General features: G+C 42.8%; 1 protein-coding gene and 1 long non-coding RNA gene across 2 annotated transcripts in view; one reads left to right on the top strand and one right to left on the bottom strand.

Moving 5' to 3' along the window:
* Window positions 1-19,354, bottom strand: part of LOC135092019 (innexin inx2-like) — a 79,782-nt gene extending 60,428 nt beyond the window's left edge. The window contains exon 1 of the mRNA XM_063990137.1: window positions 19,009-19,354. Coding sequence (XP_063846207.1) covers window positions 19,009-19,021 — 13 coding nt within the window. The 5' untranslated portion in view covers window positions 19,022-19,354. The remainder of the gene's footprint in view (window positions 1-19,008) is intronic.
* The window catches only part of LOC135092022 (uncharacterized), a 61,105-nt gene continuing 46,489 nt past the window's right edge, over window positions 5,385-20,000 (top strand). Inside the window, exons 1-2 of the long non-coding RNA XR_010262718.1 lie at window positions 5,385-5,535; window positions 16,555-16,658. This is a non-coding gene — a long non-coding RNA (uncharacterized LOC135092022). The remainder of the gene's footprint in view (window positions 5,536-16,554; window positions 16,659-20,000) is intronic.

Below are 20,000 nucleotides of genomic sequence, written 5' to 3'. Positions count from 1 at the left end.
ATATATCCAACCAATATTCTACCTGCCTACATATCTACCTATCCACGTACCTGTCTAAGCACACACCAATATCTTTCTTGCATTCAACCACAATATATACAATCATACATTCATACATTTGCATCTGGCTGTCTCTCTTTCAAGGTTATCCTGTGCTGTCTGTCCCTCGCTTTCTCTTCCCCCCTTCTGTCCTTGAATCCTGCGGGAGTGTGAGGGTGCCAGTGATGTCTGATAGAGAGAAGGAAGAAAGGTTGAAAGTTAAGAGGGAAGGGATACAGTAATGCAGCGAACACAAAAAAGAGAGGTAGACAGAAGGAAGGAGGCATGAAGAGACGAGAGAAGGGACGAAAATTAAAATGAGAAGGGAGAAATACAAATATGCAGCAGAAAAAAAAATAAAAAAGAGAAAAATAAGAGAGACAGACAGATAGAGAAGGAAAGAGAAAATAACTGCGGAAAAGAGACGAGGGAAAGGAGGAAAAAATAAGAGAGAACGAAGAAATACAAAAATATAACAAACCAGAGAGAGAGAGAGAGAGAGAGAGAGAGAGAGAGAGAGAGAGAGAGAGAGAGAGAGAGAGAGGAGAGAGAGAGAGAGAGAGAGAGAGGAGAGAGAGAGAGATACGTACTCTCAACACCTGTAGTTACAAATGTCCCCTTCCCTGCAGCTCGGCCTTATTCCCGTCACAATCACCCCCCTTCCCTCCCTTCCCTCTCCCCTTCCCTCTCCCTCATCTCCCGTCACACCTGGCGACCGGAACTCCCAGATGAGGTCTCCCAGGTGTGTCCGGCGCCCAGGTGATCACGTAAGGGTGTTGTGTATCCTTTTGTTTGGCTGTGATTTCGGCTCTAATTAGCGTGGCTTGTGTGTGTGTGTGTGTGAGCGTGTGTGTGTGTGTGTGTGTGTGTGTGTGTGTGTGTGTGTGTGTGTGTGTGTGTGTGTGTGTGTGTGTGTGTGTGTGTGTGTGTGTGTGTGTGTGTGTGTGTGTGTGTAATGTTTTATTTTTTATTTATTTTTTTATTGTTTTGTTTTGTTTTGTTTTGTTTTGTTAATTGTTTGTGTTTTGTTTAAAATAATCTTTTCTTTTCGCCCTTTTTTTCTTTTTCCTTTCTTCTTTTCGTTTTATTTGCATTTTTTTCCTTGTTTCTTATTTGCTCTTGTTTGTTTGTCTGTTTGTTTGTTTGTGTTTACGTTTACGCTTTGTTTGTTTGTTTGTTTGGTTGGTTGCTTTGTGTGTTTGTTTGCTTGATTGCTTCCTTGTTTGTTTGTTTGTTTGTTTGTTTGGTTGGTTTTCTCTTGTTTACTTCGTTTCTTTCTCTTGTTAAGTTAGATTTACACACTTTTTTATCCTTTTGTTTCCTTTGTGTCTTTCTCTTTGTTTTCATCCGTTCAGGTCTGTCTGTCTGTCTGTCTGTCTGTCTGTCTGTCTGTCTGTCTGTCTGTCTGTCCGCCTGTCTGTCTGTCTGTCTCCCTCCTTTTCCCCTTTATTCCTCCCTCCCCGTCCTTCTCTCTCTCATACTCCCCTCTCTCCCACCCTTCACTTCTCCCCTCCTCTCTTTCACCTCCCATATCTCCCCTCCTGTCCTTTTCTTTCCCTCCTGTCCCTCTCCTCTCTTTCACCTTTTCCCCTCCTCTCTTCCTTTCTTCCTTTCTCCCCTTATTCCCACTTTCTGTGTCTTTCTCTCCCCTCTCCCCTCTTTCTCTCCTCTTTCCTTCTCCCCTCTTCCAGCAACAAGATCTCCCCAGCCAGTCATCTTTCAATCTTTCAAAATAAAGAAAAAGAAAACTCTCTCTCTCTCTCTCTCTCTCTCTCTCTCTCTCTCTCTCTCTCTCTCTCTCTCTCTCTCTCTCTCTCTCTCTCTCTCTCTCTCTCTCTGTGAGGGGGAGTGTCTAGCCAAAGTCGTGACAGAGACGTGACGGAAAAGATTTTGAGATATTGAGGTAGAGAGAGAGAGAGAGAGAGAGAGAGAGAGAGAAAGGCGAAATTTGTTTAAAAGGTTTAGATTCAAAAGGAACGAATTGGCTTGTCACTTATTCAGCCAAAAGTAAAAGTGGAGAGGTGGAGAAAAGAGGGAGAGAAAGAGAAGAAAAAGAGGGTATTTCGTGACCCGTGAACGCTGCGGTGTGGGGAGTGAGTGATGGATTATGGTGCTGTGTGTGTAATGGCCTTGTTTTTTTCTTTTCTTTTCGTTTTCTTTCGTTTTGTTTCGTGTCGGTTCGGTTCGGTTCGTTTTATATATATATTTATTTTTTTGCTGTTTTTTTTCTTTCTTTTATTCTTTTGCTGGTGTGTGTGTGTGTGTGTGTGTGTGTGTGTGTGTGTGTGTGTGTGTGTGTGTGTGTGTATGTGTGTGTGTGTGTGTGTGTGTGTGTGTGTGTGTGTGTTTTGTTTGTTTGTTTGTTTATTTGATTTTATTTTACTGTAATCAATGTTTTATTCTTTTCCTTCTTCCAAGATTTGCTTTCCTTTCTTTTGCTCTCTCTCTGCTTAGTCATGTTCTTAGTCATAAATAAAAGAAATTGCATCTGAGCGTTGCAATCTGGAACATGAACGTTGATTAAAGATTCTAAATACGTAAGATGCGTTTTGTGCTGTTTTCTTTGATTTTTCGTGTTTTTTCTCATTTTCATTCTATTCATAAAAAAAATCTTTAAAGCTTCAAGCATAATTTTTTCTTTATCTTTTTTTTTCTTTTTCTTAAGCTTATGGAATCTGTAAGGTTGCCTAGGAAAGAGGAAAAAAAGTGTTATTTTTTCCATGTTTTCCTTGTTTTCCGTTTTTTTTCTTTTCTTTTTCTTTTTCTTGAAGTGTGCCACGGAATCTGCAAAGCTACAAAGAAAGAAGAAGAAAATTGTATATATATTTTCCACTTTTTTTGTCTTTCCTATTCGCTTTCCCCACTAAGAAAAGGGATAAAGTGTTATTTTTTCCCACTGTTTTTCCTTTGTGGTCACTTTCCTTCGTCCCTTTCCTTAAGATCATAAAATTTCCCAGCACCGCGAAGGAAGAGAGATACAGCATTATTTTCCCGCTGGTTTCCCATCGTGCCTTTTCTTTGTCCCGAAACTTTAAGCTAATCATAAAATTTCTCAAAAAAAAAAAAAAAAAAAAATGAAAGAAAAGGGAGGAAAAAACAGTTTGATCTTTTTCTCCTTGTTTTCCTTCATGTTATTTTAAAGTGTGATGGGTTCTGATGAAGCGGCGGCGGCAAGCATGGCCGATATTGTGCAACCTTAGCGAGAAACTTGCAGGATAAGTGAAGAATTTTTTTTTTCATGTATTTATTTATTTGTTTATATTTTAATCTATTTATTCAGGGGACCAGAGCAAACTAAATCGATAGATGGATGGATAGATAGATAGATAGATAGATAGATAGATAAATTAATAAATAGATAATTAGAATAAGTTGTTGAAAGAAATTAGTAAACTGATTCTTTTAAGGGTATTAACTCTCTCTCTCTCTCTCTCTCTCTCTCTCTCTCTCTCTCTCTCTCTCTCTCTCTCTCTCTCTCTCTCTCTCTCTCTCTCTCTAACCTTGGGCGGGTTTTCTTTGATGTGAGAAAAAAAGAGAGAGAGAAAAGAGAATAAAATGAAGTGTCAGCAGAGAGAGAGAGAGAGAGAGTGAGAGAGAGAGAGAGAGAGAGAGAGAGAGAGAGACATGTGTCCTTTTGCTTGATAATGTTTGTTGGTTTCTCTCTCTCTCTCTCCTCTCTCTCTCTCTCTCTCTCTCTCCTCTCTCTCTCTCTCTCTCTCTCTCTCTCTCTCTCCTCTCTCTCCTCTCTCTCTCTCTCTCTCCCTTTACTTCATGTGCCACTTTTCTCTCTTTTATCTCTCTCTCTATCTTTCTCTTTTTTCATTCTCTTTCTTGTAATCCAGTTATGAAAATATGTATACATTCTCTCTCTCTCTCTCTCTCTCTCTCCTCTCTCTCTCTCTCTCTCTCTCTCTCTCTCTCTCTCTCTCTCTATCTATCTATCTATCTATCTATCTATCTATCTATTTGTCTGTCTATCTATCTATCTATCTATCTATCTATCTACAAGGCTTCCATCCATCCTTTCCCTCTCCTTATTTCCTGTGTCCTCTCTTTCCCCTCTCCCTTTCGCTCTCCCTCAGGTGTGCTCTCCTTCTCCCTCTCCCCCTCTCACTCTCACCTGCTTCACTGACACATGTGGCCACACCCTGCACGGTAGCACCTGTGTATGTGTGTGTGTGAGAGAGAGAGAGAGAGAGAGAGAGAGAGAGAGAGAGAGAGAGAGAGAGAGAGAGAGAGAGAGAGAGAGAGAGAGAGAGAGAGAGAGAGAGAGACTTACAGCTTCTCCTCTCTTCATTTCTTCCTCTCACTACTTCCTTCCTCTCACCTCTTCCCCTCCTCCTACTCTTCATTCTTCCTCTCTTTTCCCTTTTCTTCCTTTCCTTCTCTATAACTTTTCTTTCCCTTTTCCCCTTTTTCTCTATCCTTCCCTTCAGTCTCTCCCCTTCCTCCTCCTTCCCCTCTCTCCTTCCCCCTCTCGAAAGAGTAAGGAATGAAATATGTAAATTCATTATTAACTTGTAGTAAGAAATATTAATCACCTTTTTTTCAAACTATATATATTTTTATTTTATGAATTTTGTTATTTCTTGTTGAATATCACGTAAAAATACTTATTATACTTAAATTTCCCTTTCCACTACCCTTACCCCCCTACTTGTACACTCCTGGCCAGTCTAGTACCCATTGAATGCCCGCTCATTTCCTATCACACCCTTTCCTTTTTGTTTTTCTGTCTCTTTGTGTCTCTTCGTACCTTTCCTTCCGATTACGTCTGTCCCGTGCGTCACTACATATTTCCTTTCTTTATTCAGGTTATTTTTATTTTCTTAGTCCTTGTGCATACTTCTTTTTAAATCTTGCTCTTGATCTTGTTCTTCTTCCTCTATTTTTTGTTGTTATTCTGAGGTAAACATGTCATTTCTCTCTCTCTCTCTCTCTCTCTCTCTCTCTGGATGGACAGGCAGTAAGATAAGTAGATAGGCAGCTTGATGAATAGAAAGATAGATAAGTAGATAGATAGATAGATAGATGGATTGATAGATAGATAGATAGATAGATAGATAGGCAGATAGATAAGTAGATAGGCAGCTAGATAAATAGAAAGATAGATAAGTAGATAGATAGATAGATAGATAGATAAGTAGATAGATAGATGCATCCAATTGTCTTGCCCCTACACAGCATCTTTCTCTAAAAACGAACTAAAACACTGATATTTTTTTCACATTTTCTTCTCTCGTAAACTCAGAAAAAAAATCTTATATAATCATAAGTTAAGTGGCTTACTTTTCTGCATACAAGTGAAGCAAACGTTAGACTTTACAGAGCATTCACTTTACAGAGAGTTCTTCTGAGGTGTGCTGGGAGGAGGACTCACTTCACTGTTTGTGGTGATGAGTGTGAGGGTGGGACGGGTGAAGTGACTGAAGTGAGGCGTCGCAGTGAGGTGACTGAAGTGAAGTGAAGTGAGGAAGGTAAAGGTGGCCTGAAAAAGTAAGTGGGGTGAAGTTTTCTGAAGTGACCGAGAAAGTTCTATAGGAAGTGACGTTATTGAAGGGTCCTCTTGGGTATCCTGTCAGATGGTGTTTTGTTTGAAGGATGGTAATGGTGAGGATGGGACGAGTGAAGCGACTGACGTGTGGTGTAGTGAAATTTCCTAATAGGGTGTCTTACTTAGTATCCTATTAAGAGTGCCGTGGTTTTTTTGTTTGTTTTTTTTGAAGGATAAACAGGAAATGAATAAGAGGATACACAGACACACACACACACACACACACACACACACACACACACACACACACACACCAAGGAGAGCCGCACAAAAGTCCTGAGAAGTTTTCATTAAGAAGCTCAAGAAAAAGAAAAAAAAAACAGATTAACTCTTGTTTTTTTATATATATATTTTATCGTGAATAGAATCAGTCGTGTGTGTGTGTGTGTGTGTGTGTGTGTGTGTGTGTGTGTGTGTGTGTGTGTGTGTGCGTGTGTGCGTGTGCTTAACAAACAAATCCCGCCATTACCTTCTAAATTACAACATTCTTATTATATTTATTATATTTATTTTATTTATCGCAAGACTCATTTCATTTTATCCTCAAACTTACAACAAAACCACAATATTTATTTTTCTGCTTCTTACATTATTTCTTAGCTTATGTTATCTCTTCAGTCTTAACATCTGATGAACACACAATTAGATAATGAGAGAAAAACACGTAATTTTTTCCTCCTTGCCAGAAACGTGATTCACTTATCTTATTTCTTCGTCTTAGTGAGAATTTGTGATGTCTGTTTACTGAGTGACTGGGAAACAGATTATTTGCAGTGTCTCTTGTTTGTGAATTGTTTGTTTACAGTGCATGTGAGGTGAGATGAGTGTTAAGCACATGTTCAAATGTGTATTTGAAGTTGTAGTAGTAGTAGTAGTAGTAGTAGTAGTAGTAGTAGTACGTATGTGGTTTATTGTTACTGCTGCTTCTACTACTACTACTACTACTACTACTACTACTACTACTACTACTACTACTACTACTACTACTACTACTACTACCACTACTACTACTACCACTACTACCACTACTACTACTACTTCTACTACTACTACTACTGACTACTACTGCCGTCCGCCATGATGGTTGGCTGTCAACAAACCCTGCTGGTGAATCTCTGGTGAAATTCCGGGTTTTTAAGGCATTTACGAGTGACTGCATGCCCAACACCCCACCATGAAGTTATAGAGGTACGGCCGAGTGATGCAAACTGCTTGATAAGACAGTGGATTTTAAGAAATGAAAGCTTGAATATCTGTGGCCTACCATCCAATAGCATTCGGCCAGGAATCCTACGTCAGTGTTGTTGGTGACGTCAGAGCCACGTCACTGATAAGAAGCCATGAATGACTCAGGTGAAGCCCAAAGTGAAGCAAATAAAGGTTCAAGTGAAACTGAGTTATCTGGAAGCCACAGTGATGGTGAATATGTTTTGAACGAGCTTTTGTGCTTCGTGCAGTTTCATATTCATAGATCTACCCGAAATAATATTGCTGAAGTGGTGTTACGCCACTTTAGTGAACCTGAGATAACTGTTGCGAAGGAAATACTTGTCTATAAGTACGATGAACTGATTAGTCACAAAATTAAAAAGAGGCGTAATGTACCCGGTAAAACGAAAAGTGAGTCTACTGTGGATGACATCCTGACAGTTATGATGGAGCTGGATGGCAAAGAAGTATCTACATCCTTCGTAGCTAAAGACTTGAACCGACTGCCGAAATGTGATCCAAAAGACATTGATCCTTACGCTAATCACCAGCTGATAATGGCTCTCCAAGAAAGGGTGCACCGTTTGGAGGATAATATGAGTGAAGCAAAGGCTGAAATAATCTGCAGTCAAGATGCAGTGAGACGTATAAAAAACACACAAGAAGAAATGGAGACTGTTGTCACAAATCTAGTTGCAGAACCACCCTCTTATGCTGGTGTCACATCTGGTAACAGCCTACCCAGAGGATGCAGCAGAAATAATTTATCACAGAGAGATCTTTGTAGAAGGCATTATACGCAGTCGGAGACAGAGGATGAACCATCAGGACGGGATGATGAAGCTGTTAGTCAACTTCAGGAAGCAAGTGTTGGCCTGAATAATGGAATGTCCGATGGTGATGCTGCAACGGCAAATGGTGACGCTGAACCAAGAGTGAGCGGTGTCGACGATGGCGGAGACCGTGACAGTGATACTTCACGTGTGGTGACTGGAGGGCGTGGTGACGACGAGGTTGGTAGCGAGCAACACGGCGTCGATGCAACGCGCGGTGGTGATGGTGGTGGTCTTGGATCGTCGTCTGGGAATGGAAGTGTCTCAAGAGATGGGGCGTTGCCGCTTCGGGGTACCGGCGCTCCAAGAACGGTTGGCGCTCATAGGAACGGTAATCCATGGATAACAGTGGGACCTAACGGCAAGCCTGTCAAATCAAACCCCCCTCGACAGCCTGGAGGAGGATTCCTGCCCCGCCATGTAGGGGAAAATCCCAGGCAGGGCGGCAGGCGGCGTGTGCAGGGTAGTGCGACCAGTAACAAGTTTAAGGGCGCGCCACCCCCAAGGAGGGATTTTTTTCTCTCGCGAGTTGTGAGTAACACTGATGATCAGGTTATAAAGGATTATATAAGAGACAAGGGAATCAATGATTTTGAATTGCAGTTAGTATCTAATGAACATTCCATATTTAAATCATATAAGCTATCAGTTTCTGTGGGAGACAAAATTAAAGTGTTGTCACCTGATATTTGGCCTCAAGGCGTTTGTGTTGAAAAGTGGAGAAATAGGAATTAATGTTTTTGTACAATTTCATGAAAATGGAAGACAGTAGAAATTTAACGTGTGTTTCATATAATTGTGAATATGCAGATGATTTAAGGGCACCGTTCCTAAGTGAGCTTTATAATCAAAGTGATTTTTTTTTAATCCAGGAGCATGGCTTGTTTATGAGTCAGCTTGATTGGTTTTATGGAGTGGGTGAGGGTGTGAATGTGCACGGGGTCAGCGCCATGGAGGAGGGTCGGCTGGTGCGGGGTAGGCCGCACGGCGGAGCAGCCATCCTGTGGCGTGACTCCAAGCGGTTTCGTGTCACTCCTGTACCTTATGAATCCAAACGATTGTGTGCTGTTCGAGTTCATTTACCAGAACAAACGGGTTTGGTGATATGTGTATATATGCCCTGTGATGATCAAAGAAGTGACCAAAATGTGAATGAATATGTAAATATACTGAGTGATATAGCAGTTCTTAGTCTTAGTAATGATATAGATTTTATAATAGTAGGTGGTGATTTTAATACTGATTTTAGCCGTGTTACGCCCCAGACACGGGCCTTTGTTAAATTTATCGATGAGTACAGGTTTTATTGTTGTGATAATGATGCCTTATCCACAGTTGCTTATACTTATTGCAGTAAAGGAAATAATTTTAAATCCCTGATAGATCATTTTTTGATATCAGACAATATATCTAACTTCCTTCAGACTTATACTACTATTGATTCTGTAAACAATCCATCAGACCATATAGCTATAAAGTGTGTTTTAGATGTTACTATTTCTTATAATGTGGAAAATATTGAGCATGAGACCTTCGAGCGCATATGTTGGCATAAGGCAAATACTGAGGATATATTAAGGTATAAAGAGTTAGTCACTGGATATCTGTTAAATGTTCCCCTACCGGAAGATATGTTAATGTGTAGAAATAATATGTGCACCCAGCATGAAATGGAAATAGCAGCATTTTATGATCATATCACCAATGCACTTATAAAGGCAAGTAAAGAGTGTATACCAAGGACAAATTGTGGGAGAGTTAAGAAAATTGTGCCAGGCTGGAATGATTGTGTTGAGGGTTATTTTCGCACTGCTTTGTTTTGGCACAGGTTATGGGTAGACAGTGAACGACCTCAGCAAGGTCTCATTGCCGAAATACGCCGTACAACACGTAAATGTTATCACCAAGCACGCAAGATGGTTATAAAGCAAGAAGAGTTAATAACTACAGAGAAATTAGCTGAGAGTTTGCAGGCTAGTGCTTCTGGTAGACAGTTTTGGAGATCTGTAAGAAACAAGGGAAAACAGAAGAAAAAAACGCCTAAGGCAGTTGATGGAAAACATTGTCCTAAAGATATAGCTGATTTATTTAAAGGAAAGTTTGAAGAGCTTTACAACAGTACCTCATACGATACAAATGAGATGGATAGCTTAAAATCTGCCATCAACAGTGTAATTTCTTGTCAGAAAAATAGTAATGAAAGTATACTCTTGATTACGCCTGATGAGGTGCGTCAAGCACTGCGGAGAGTGAGGCCTGGAAAGGGAGAAGGTGAGGGTGACCTGATGTCTGACCATCTCATACATGCTGGTGATGTGTTATACGGACACTTGTCTGTACTGTTTTCAGCCATGTTGAGGCACGGTTTCTCTCCCCACAGCATGATGAAAGGGGTTATGATACCGCTTCCTAAAGGTCGTTGGGCAAATCTTAATACCAGTGAAAATTACAGAGCGATTACTCTTAGTAGTTTGATGAGTAAAATACTGGATAATATTGTATTGATGAGAGAAAGGGATAAACTATTGACCAATGATTTGCAGTTTGGGTTCAAAGAAGGAACATCCTCTACTATGTGTACAGCAATGGTGAGAGAAACTGTGTCTTATTATGTATCTAAAGGTACAACTGTTTATGGGTTTACTTTAGATGCAAGCAAGGCTTTCGACAGAGTTAATTATTGCAAATTATTTGATATTCTATTGAAACGTAATGTATGTCCTCTTATATGTAGATTATTGTTAAACATGTACGTAAATCAAAAACTAAGCGTAAGATGGAATGACTTACTGTCTAGTACATTTGAAGTGAGTAATGGAGTCAAACAAGGTGGTGTGATCTCTCCTATACTGTATTGTGTTTATGTAGACGGGTTACTCACGGAATTGCGAGACTCTGGCGTTGGCTGCTACATGGGTGGCACCTATGCAGGAGCCTTCGGGTTTGCTGATGACCTAAAAGGTCTAGCACCAAGTGTTTTTGCTCTCAAGAAGATGATAAGCATCTGTGTAGATTATGCATCGAGATATGACATTGTGTATAACGAAAAGAAAAGCAAATTAATAGTTTTCTACGGTAATAAAAGAAGTAATATAATTCCTAATGTAGAAATTAATGGTAAAACTATTGATATTATGGAGGAAATTGTACACCTGGGAAATGTTTTAGGAAGAAATATTTTTAAATGTGATACTTCTAAATGTGTGACTGATTTTTATCGACAATGTAATTCATTTTTATCCCGTTTTAAGGGTGGACTGTCACATGTAAGAAATACTTTGTTTTTTAAATATTGTTCTAGTTTTTATGGTAGTCAACTTTTAAATGTGTGTGATGGTAGCATGGAAGCGGTGTACCGAGCGTGGAGGGTTGCAGTGCGTCGAGTGTGGAAGCTGCCCTGGACCACACACTGTAGTCTGCTTCCTCACATTGCTAATGTTATGCCCCCAGAAATGTGGTTCGCAAAACGGGAGATTGCTTTTATAAACCAAATATTAACATCAGACAATATGGTTATAAGAACAATAGGAAGAATGGGGGTTTATGGAAGACATTCAATAATGGGCAGTAATGTAAGATATCTTTCATACAAATTTAATATGAATATTGGAGACATCAATAAGGTTTGGACGCAGCTGCAGTGTGACCAGTACGAACTTGCACGGACTGGTGCACAAATTCGTGAATTGTGTTTGATGAGGGATAGATGTGATACCACAATCTTAGATGTAAGGGAAACTAAGATGTTGATTGATGCTTTGTGCACCGAGTGACGTCGGATTCAGTATGATATTGTCTAATTTAGTATAAATTTATGTCTTTTTTTTTTTTTTTTTAATAATTAAATGAAATGTTTTTCTTTCTTTTAGTTTTAGTATGTATTTTAGTTTGTGTACACATCTTGTGTGAATAAAGAATATTGAAATTGAAAACTGCTACTACTACTACTACCACTACTACTACTACTACTACTACTACTACTACTACTACTACTACTACTACTACTACTACTACTGCTACTACTACTACTACTGCTGCTGCTGCTGCTGCTGCTGCTGCTGCTGCTGCTGCTGCTACTACTTGAAAGATGACACGGCATAAATTTTGCAACAGTTCAATGGAGGGAGAGGGAGAAAGGGAGGAAGAGTAGGAAGAGGAGGAGGAGGAGGGGGGGAGGGAGAACTGGGGAGGAGAAGGTGATGAAACTAAAGGGAGGGGAGAGGTGATGATGAGGAAACAGAAGGGACAATATAGAGTGACGGAGGAGGAGGAGGAGGAGGAGGAGGAAGAGGGGGGACAGAAATAAGGCTTCTCCTTTAAAGGTGTCCTCAATATCGAGGGATTTCTCTCTCTCTCTCTCTCTCTCTCTCTCTCTCTCTCTCTCTCTCTCTCTCTCTCTCTCTCTCTCTCTCTCTCTCTCTCTCTCTCTCTCTCTTTAAAAGAGAAAAAATATATAATTCAAGAAAAGAAAAGAAAAAAGAAAATTAAAAGGAAATTCGATAAAAGTAAAAATAGGAAAGAGAAGCTGATAAATGGAAAAAAACAGAGAGAGAGAGAGAGAGAGAGAGAGAGAGAGAGAGAGAGAGAGAGAGAGAGAGAGGATGACGGAAGGTTATTAATGCTGGGAAGTTAGATAAAGGAGAATTAACACACTGCATGGAAGAGGTGAGAGGGAGTGAGAGGAGGGATGAGCTTGTGAGCGGTGAGAGGAAGAGAGAGAGAGAGAGAGTGGGGAGAGCAAGAGCTTTTGAAATGATGAGGAGACTTGTAAGAGTGAGTGTTTGTCTGTGGTAAGAGTTTTAACCTTGTAAATTAATAGAAATCTTGTGAGAGGTGAGAGTGTGGAAGAGGAGAGATGGGAGGCTTGAGAGAGAGAGAGAGAGAGAGAGAGAGAGAGAGAGAGAGAGAGAGAGAGAGAGAGAGAGAGAGAGAGAGAGAGAGAGAGAGTTTGAAGCCTGTGAGAGGAGACACAGGGAATAAGAGTGAGGAGAGAAGAGTTTGTGAGAAGTGAGAGTAAGACCAGCATTTTGAAACAGTTCGCCCTCTCACCACGACTGTTTTCCAAGGCCACAGAGATGAATAGCCAGGCTCTCAAGACTGTTTCTTCTATTAACAATGCAGAAAACTCGTCAGTCTGTCACTAGAGCCGTAAGCACAACCTTGAAAACCTGTGTGACTTCAACCAGAGCTCTTGGAATGTGGTGGAGGTTCTCAAAATCGTTTCTGTTAATCTGTCACTAGAACCGTAATCACACTCTTGAAAACCCGTGTAACTTCACTTTGGAATGTAAGGGAGATGCAGCGCAGTGGTTTAGAATACTGCCGTAACTCAAGAGAAGGGGAGATAAGGAATTTAGAGGCGCTATGCTGGAGAAATAGTTAAGAGGTGACGGAGGGCGCGCAAGTCTCATCATAAGGGCAAGATGGGGCTAGATACTGAAGGTTAAGGGACTGGTGCGGTGTAGTGAAGTCTCCCAGTAAGCGGGCGTGTCTTGCCGTGCCCCTGGCGAGCCCCGCGGCGCCCCTGCAGCTGGCGGGCGGCAGTAGGGAACCCGCGGCTGTGTGTCCTCCCGTCCCTCACCCACCTTGATCTCTTACGTCATCCTTCCCACCTCCCCCCCCCCTATCCTGCCCCTCCTTCGATAATTCCAGGGACACTTAATCCTTTTCTTTCCTCGTTTTCTTTTTTTCTCGTTATTTTCCTTCTTTCGGTCATTCCAGAGGTTCTTAACGTTTTCTTTTCCTTCCTAGTGTTATCTTTTTATCTCTTTGTTTCGTCTTATTTTCCTATTTTCCCGTCTTTTCACCCATTTTCTGTTGCATTTCTTTTTATAGCTTTTTCATCACTTCCATCTTTTATTTCCTATACTTTACTTTTTTTTATGATCCTTTACCTCTTATCGTTTCGTAATTCTTCATGATCTTTTTACATCCAATCTTTTTTTTTTATCTTCTCTTTATTCTTCCTTTATTTAATCTCCCCGTCTCTTATTCCCAATGTTTATCTCACATCTTTTTTTTTCTACCATCTCACTTTTTTTTCCCTTCCTCTCTCCTTTCTCTCCCATGTACTCCCCTCTTCCCCCTCACCCCCTCTCCCCACTTCCCCTCCCCGTGTCAGCACCTGGTCAGCACTCACCTGGCGCGCCCCTGTGGCCAAGTATAATTAGTTTTGTGTCCCCAGGTAGGCATAGAGAGGGAAAACCACAGGCCTGTCTTTGTCTGTCTGTTTGTTTGTCTGTCTGTTTCTGTGCGTCTCTGTTTGTTTGTTTGTTTGTTTGTTTGTTTGTTTGTTTGTTTGTTTGTTTGTCTGTTTTATTTGTTTGATTCTCTCTCTCTCTCTCTCTCTCTCTCTCTCTCTCTCTCTCTCTCTCTCTCTCTCTCTCTCTCTCCTCTCTCTCTCTCTCTCTTCTCTCTCTCTCTCTCTCTCTCTCTCTTCTCTCTCTCTCTCTCTCTCTCTCTCTCTCTCTCTCTCTCTCTCTCTCTCTCTCTCTCTCTCTCTCTCTCTCTCTCTCTCTCATTAACCTCAATCTCTCTCTCAGGTGTACACTACTCTTACTTGTATAATCGCCTGCCCTCCCGTACCTCTCCCCTCTCTCAATCCCTTCTCCCCGTCCCCAAGCTACCCATGGAACTGTCTCCCCCTCACCCCTCCCAGAGACCCCAGCATCCCCACAGCCCCACAGCCCCACAGCAATTCCCCACACTGGTAACTTGAGAAGGGAAAAAAGTACCCTGATCTACTTTTTATCTTTTCTGGGGGCAAACTACCCCCCCCCCCCGGCACGCCCCTCGTCTGCACCACCTCTGAACCCCAACACATCCCCACCTCGAAGCCAGGTACTCCCCATCTCATTCCCATTCGTTTGATCCCCAACTCATAGTCAAATAAACAGATATTTTTACAGCTTGATTTCCACGTTTGTTCCAGTGATCGAATCCCAGCTCCTCCCCACCTCTTCCCCACCTGAGCCGCGCCACGACCCCAGGCAATCCGTAAAACAAGAACCAGATCGCCAGACGTCCATTTTTTTTTTTTTTTTTTCAAGTCGCCTTTCCTCCCCACCGTGTCGTAAAAAAGCCTCGTTCTCTCGGTTGGCACTGTTTTCAAAGGCCACTGGGATGATTATTAAGTTTCTCATGAGTTTTCTGTGTTGTTATAGAGTGCTTGTCGAACTGTGTCCAGAACAATGAAAGCACCCCTTGAAAATCACAATTAACTTTCACTATGGTCTTTGAAAAGTGCAGAGTCCCTTGTTAGACTTTGGCTAAAGTCATGGAAACACCCTTGAAAGCCACAATATCTTCCTATATAGCCTGTTCAAAATGCAAACTATCACTAGAATCCACAAAATACTCGTTAAACTACAATAACTCCTTTTAGACCCTGACAGAGTGCAAAACTGAATAGAATCATGAAAACACCCTTGAAGACCACAATATCTTCCAATGGAGACTGTTCATGGTGCAAAAATCTTCTTTAAACTATCACTAGAATCATGAAAGCTACAATAACTCCCACTAGAACCTGACAGAAGTGCAAAATCCACGTTAAACTCCGACTAGAATTATAAAACCACACTCAAGAAACCCACAATAACTCGCAGTGCAATCTGGTACAAAAAAAAAAAAAAAAAAGCATCGAGGCGGTGGGGTGAAGAACAGTTAACTCTTAAAATCCTTGGAACATGATGAATTAGTCCATTTCAACTCAAAAAATCGCACGAAACCAGACACTTTTCAGACCGAGAATTTTACAGACACAACACACAACTCATTGACTTTAGGACAGCGCCCTTGAAGCTTCGTAAAATCGTATAATCTTAATATCGAATAAGAACATAAGACAGGCAGTGGACTCAGAAGGTCAAGAACGCAGTTACAAACACAGTCACAGCAAAGGAAACAGAAAACAAATAAGAGTCAAGTATTTTTTTTTAGTAACTATATAAAGGAAGTGAAGTAGATTTCCCGCTTTGCATAATAGCAACTCCCGGGGCCCGTCTCGTCACCGGGGAGGACTTAAGGGGTAACATCAGCACCCGAGACTCCGCCAAGGGGACAATCTGAGTGACAAGGGTAAATGCGCAGCCAAGAATAAACGTGCGTGTGTATATTTTCATGTTGCAGCTTAGAGAGATATTAGTGCTAAGTCCCACGCGCGCTTGGTATAAAGAGAGGCTTTGTGAGAGTTGGTGAGGGTTTGCTGGGCGCCTTTACCCCGCCACGCCGCCGCCACGCCGCCGCCACGCCACCGCAAGAACGGTCTGAGAGTACTCGGTGTTGTTAGAGGAGAGAGGAGGGGCAGAAGGAGGAAGAGGAGGAGGAGGAGGAGGAGAATAGATGTTTAGACAAGAGCAGGATTCTTAAGGATGCCGGATAAGACAGAGAGAGAGAGAGAGAGAGAGAGAGAGAGAGAGAGAGAGAGAGAGAGAGAGAGAGAGAGAGAGAGAGAAGTGAAAGTCGAACTAAACTAACGGGATTTCTTGCTAATATATTCCCACGGGCATTTTACAATCACCCTCAACCCTCCCCTCCCCCCGACACAATCCTCCAGTAACCGCCACGCTCCGCCCACACCCTCCCCAACCCCTCCCCCAACGCGCCCGAAGCCACGCCCACAGTACCCACGCCCTGTGCAAGTCGTTATCTTTATGCAGTGAGGTAAATATTTTCTTAAAGATACGACTTGGTGTCTTATCAAATTAATTAAATGCTGACTGTGGGACGTTCATTGCAGAGGAGAGAGAGAGAGAGAGAGAGAGAGAGAGAGAGAGAGAGAGAGAGAGAGAGAGAGAGAGAGAGAGAGAGAGAGTGAGTGTCTTTGTCTTACTTTTGCTCTATATTTCTTTTTTTTTTTATTCTTATTATCATTCTTTTATTTGCTTCTATGTAATTTTTATTTATTTTGTTTGTCAGGATGTCCGCCTTCACTGGCCACACGTCACGGAAAGTCCCGCGGAGGTACCAAGAGTGACGGGCTTTTCTGAAGGTGACACTGGTGCCTTCAACAGTGGTGCCAAGTAAGGAGTGGTCACCTCCCATGGGTGCCAAGTATAGTGGTGTTAGTTTTCATTGGTGCCAAGTAAGAAGTGGTCACTTTTCATCGTTGCCAAGTAAGAAGTGGTCAGTTTTCATTGGTGCCAAGTAGAGTAGTGCCAGTTTTTTGTTTGGTGCCAAGTAGAGTGGTGCCAGTTTTCTGTTGGTGCCAAGTAGAGTGGTGCCAGTTTTCTGTTGGTGCCAAGTAGAGTAGTGCCAGTTTTCAGTTGGTGCCAAGTAGAGTGGTGCCAGTTTTCGTTGGTGCCAAATAGAGTGGTACCAACTTTGCCAGAATAAAATAGTGGCAAAGGAGTAGATTAGTGCTAAAAGGTGCCAAAAAGGTCCCAAGATCCTAGAGAAGTGTAGAGGTACCAAATATATCAGAGGAGTAGATTAGTGCCAAAAGGTGCCAAAAAAAGCAAATTAGTGGCAAAAAAATGCTACAAGGTGCCAAGAAGAGCATACTGGTGCCAAGAGGTGCCAAAAAAGTTTAATGCTGTCAAAAGATGCCAAAAGAAGCCAAAAAAAGAGCTTAATGGTGCCAAAAAATGCCAAAAAGAGCGTAACAGTGCCAAATGTACCAAAAACAGTGGTGCCAGGAGGTGCCACCAACAAATAAAGTGTACAGTGGTGTATAAAGTGCCAGGGTTCAGTGGTGCCAAGCGTACCAGTGTTGTCAGGGGAGTACAGTGGTGCCAAGCGTGCCAGTGGTGCCAGTGGGGACAGGGAGTGCCGTGCTAGTTAAATGAACGACCCTTAACGACTCAATTACCTTTTTTTAACGTTGAATGGTTGTGGTCGTCCTTTGGTCAGACTTGTCACGCTATCTCTCTCTCTCTCTCTCTCTCTCTCTCTCTCTCTCTCTCTCTCTCTCTCTCTCTCTCTCGTCCCAGGGTCTCAAATTTGCTATTCCTTTGTGTTCATTTGTGTTCCTTCACCAGCTGCGTTCTAAAGGTACTTCCCTTCCCTCCCCTTCCCTCCCCATTCCCTTCTCTTCCCTTCCTCCAATCTTCCCTTCCCTAACTTCCAGGTATTCATTCTTCCCCTCCTTCCCCTCCCTCTTCCCCTCCTTCCCTTCCCTCTTCCCTCTTCTCATTCCTCCTCCCCTTCCTCAGCCCACGCCAGGTGTAGTGTGTGGGTGGGCGGCTCCAGGAACATTGGTGAGGGGAGGGAGAGGGGAGAGGGAGGGGAGAGGGAGAGGGGGGAGAGGGGACAGTGTGGGCGTTGTTTCCTGCTGTGTGAGTTTCGAACTGGTGATCATCTTGTGTGTGATGAGTGATGTGCCACAGGGTCTTCTTCTTCTTCTTCTTCTTCTTCTTCTTCTTCTTCTTCTTCTTCTTCTTCTTAGCGAGATGAAGGCGACACGGCAAGTGAACTTTTGTATAGTGTGTAGGCGGAGGAGGAGGAGGAGGAGGAGGAGGAGGAGGAGGAGGAGGAGGAAGAAGAAGAAGAAGAGGAGGAGTAGATGCAGGAATGAGGACAAAGTGAGTGAATAAGTAGAAAAGAAAAAAAGAAGTAGGAAGAAGAAGAAGAAGAAGAAGAAGAAGAAGAAGAAGAAGAAGAAGAAGAAGAAGAAGAAGCAGAGAACAGGGAGAAGTGGGAAAAGAATGACAAAAAAAAAAATAAATTGAAGTAGATGGAGAACTAGGAAGACGAGGAGGAAGAGGAGGAAAGGGAAGAAGAATAATGAAAAAAAGTAGTAAAATAAGTAGATAAAGAACTGAGATGATGAACAGGAGACTGTGGATGGCTAAGAGGAAAAGGAAGAGGACGAAAAGAGGAAGAAGAAGAGGAGGAGGAGGAGGAGGAGGAGGAGGAGGAGGAGGAGGAGGAGGATAGATGCACGTCACGCCAACTAACCCCCATCATCTTTTATCCTCACGCACTCACGCACTCACGCAACGCACTCACACACCAAACACACACACACACACACACACACACGCACTCATCACGCACCAAACACACCTGCCACACACCTGCCCTACACCTGCGCCTCCCAACACTGCAGCACGTGTGAGGCAAAGGATGGGTGTTGCGAGGAAACCGTGAGAGAGAGAGAGAGAGAGAGAGAGAGAGAGAGAGAGAGAGAGAGAGAGAGAGAGAGAGAGAGAGAGAGAGAGAGAGAGAGGAAGAGGAATAACTGAAGCATAACTCCCCTCACTCAGTCTCCCAAGGTCTCTGTCATGCACCTGCAGCAGCTCTTACTCACTCACTCACTCACTCACTGTTCTAAACTCAGCCTTCATCAATCACAGGTACATCACAGGTAAACACACGTGAACACCTGACGAAGGAGGCACTGGTAGACTGTACAGAGGCGTAGGTACTCACCTCCTCTGCTCATGGCACCCTCTCTGGCGTCTCAGGAGGAGGAGGAGGAAGGAAGAGGAGGGCGTCTGAAGTTTTGTATATCCTTATCTTAAACGCACAGAGTTCCAAAGACTGGGCCACTCGTTCGTCACTTGTTCGTTATTCGTACGCCACTGGTTCGTTTAGCACTGCGGGGAGGCGCGGGCGCAGAGGGTGTGAGGGCGTGGGGCGCCGTGTGTGTCGGAGGTCGGAGTTGGAGAGAGTCTTTCGCCAGTTGTCATCACAGAGTTGCCAGATGTAGGAGCAGAACTCTCGCTAACAGGCTCTCCCACACAGCGCCCGTCCCTCCCACACACGCCCCGGCCTCCTCCCAGCCTCGCCCTCCCGTGCCATGGTCTCCACCGCCTCTATTACCTCCATAGTTATCTCCACCTAGTCTCCTTTGCTGGAATGTAAGAAAAAAGTGTAGATCAACAGGAATTAGGTTGATATTCCTGTTTTTTTTTTCTCTTGTTTTTCTCTCTGGCTTCCTCTTCTCTCTCTCTCTCTGTCTGTCTGTCTGTCTGTCTGTCTGTCTTATCTCCTCCACTTATCAAGTACGTCCTTCTGTCCTTTCTTTTCCTCGTCCGTTTATCTCAGTTCATTAAGTGCATTTTTATTATGTTCATTATTACTCTTTATCCCTCTCTCCTCCTGCTTCCTGTCTTCCTCCTCATTTATCCTCCTCCTCCTCCTTCGTCATGTCCACCGATGCAGGGTGTCAGTATCATCTCCCCTCATCTCCTCATCTCCTCGTCTCCTCGTCTCCCTCACGACCAAGAGGAGAGAGATAATGAGGGTAAGTGCATGAGTGTCTTTTTTACCAGCCTCGCGACACACCACGAAAGCAACCAACCACTTCTCCTCCTCCTCCTCCTCCTCCTCCTCCTCCTCCTCCTCCTTGAACCGTAATAACTTAAGTGCGTGCTCCTCCTCGTCCTGTCCTCCTTTCGTGTACCAGACTTATCTTCCTT

The sequence above is a fragment of the Scylla paramamosain genome, chromosome 39 (assembly GCF_035594125.1).
Source record: "Scylla paramamosain isolate STU-SP2022 chromosome 39, ASM3559412v1, whole genome shotgun sequence".
Classification (NCBI taxonomy): domain Eukaryota; kingdom Metazoa; phylum Arthropoda; class Malacostraca; order Decapoda; family Portunidae; genus Scylla; species Scylla paramamosain.
The sequence above is the reverse complement of the archived record's forward strand: the minus strand, read 5'-3'. Positions and strand labels throughout refer to the sequence as shown.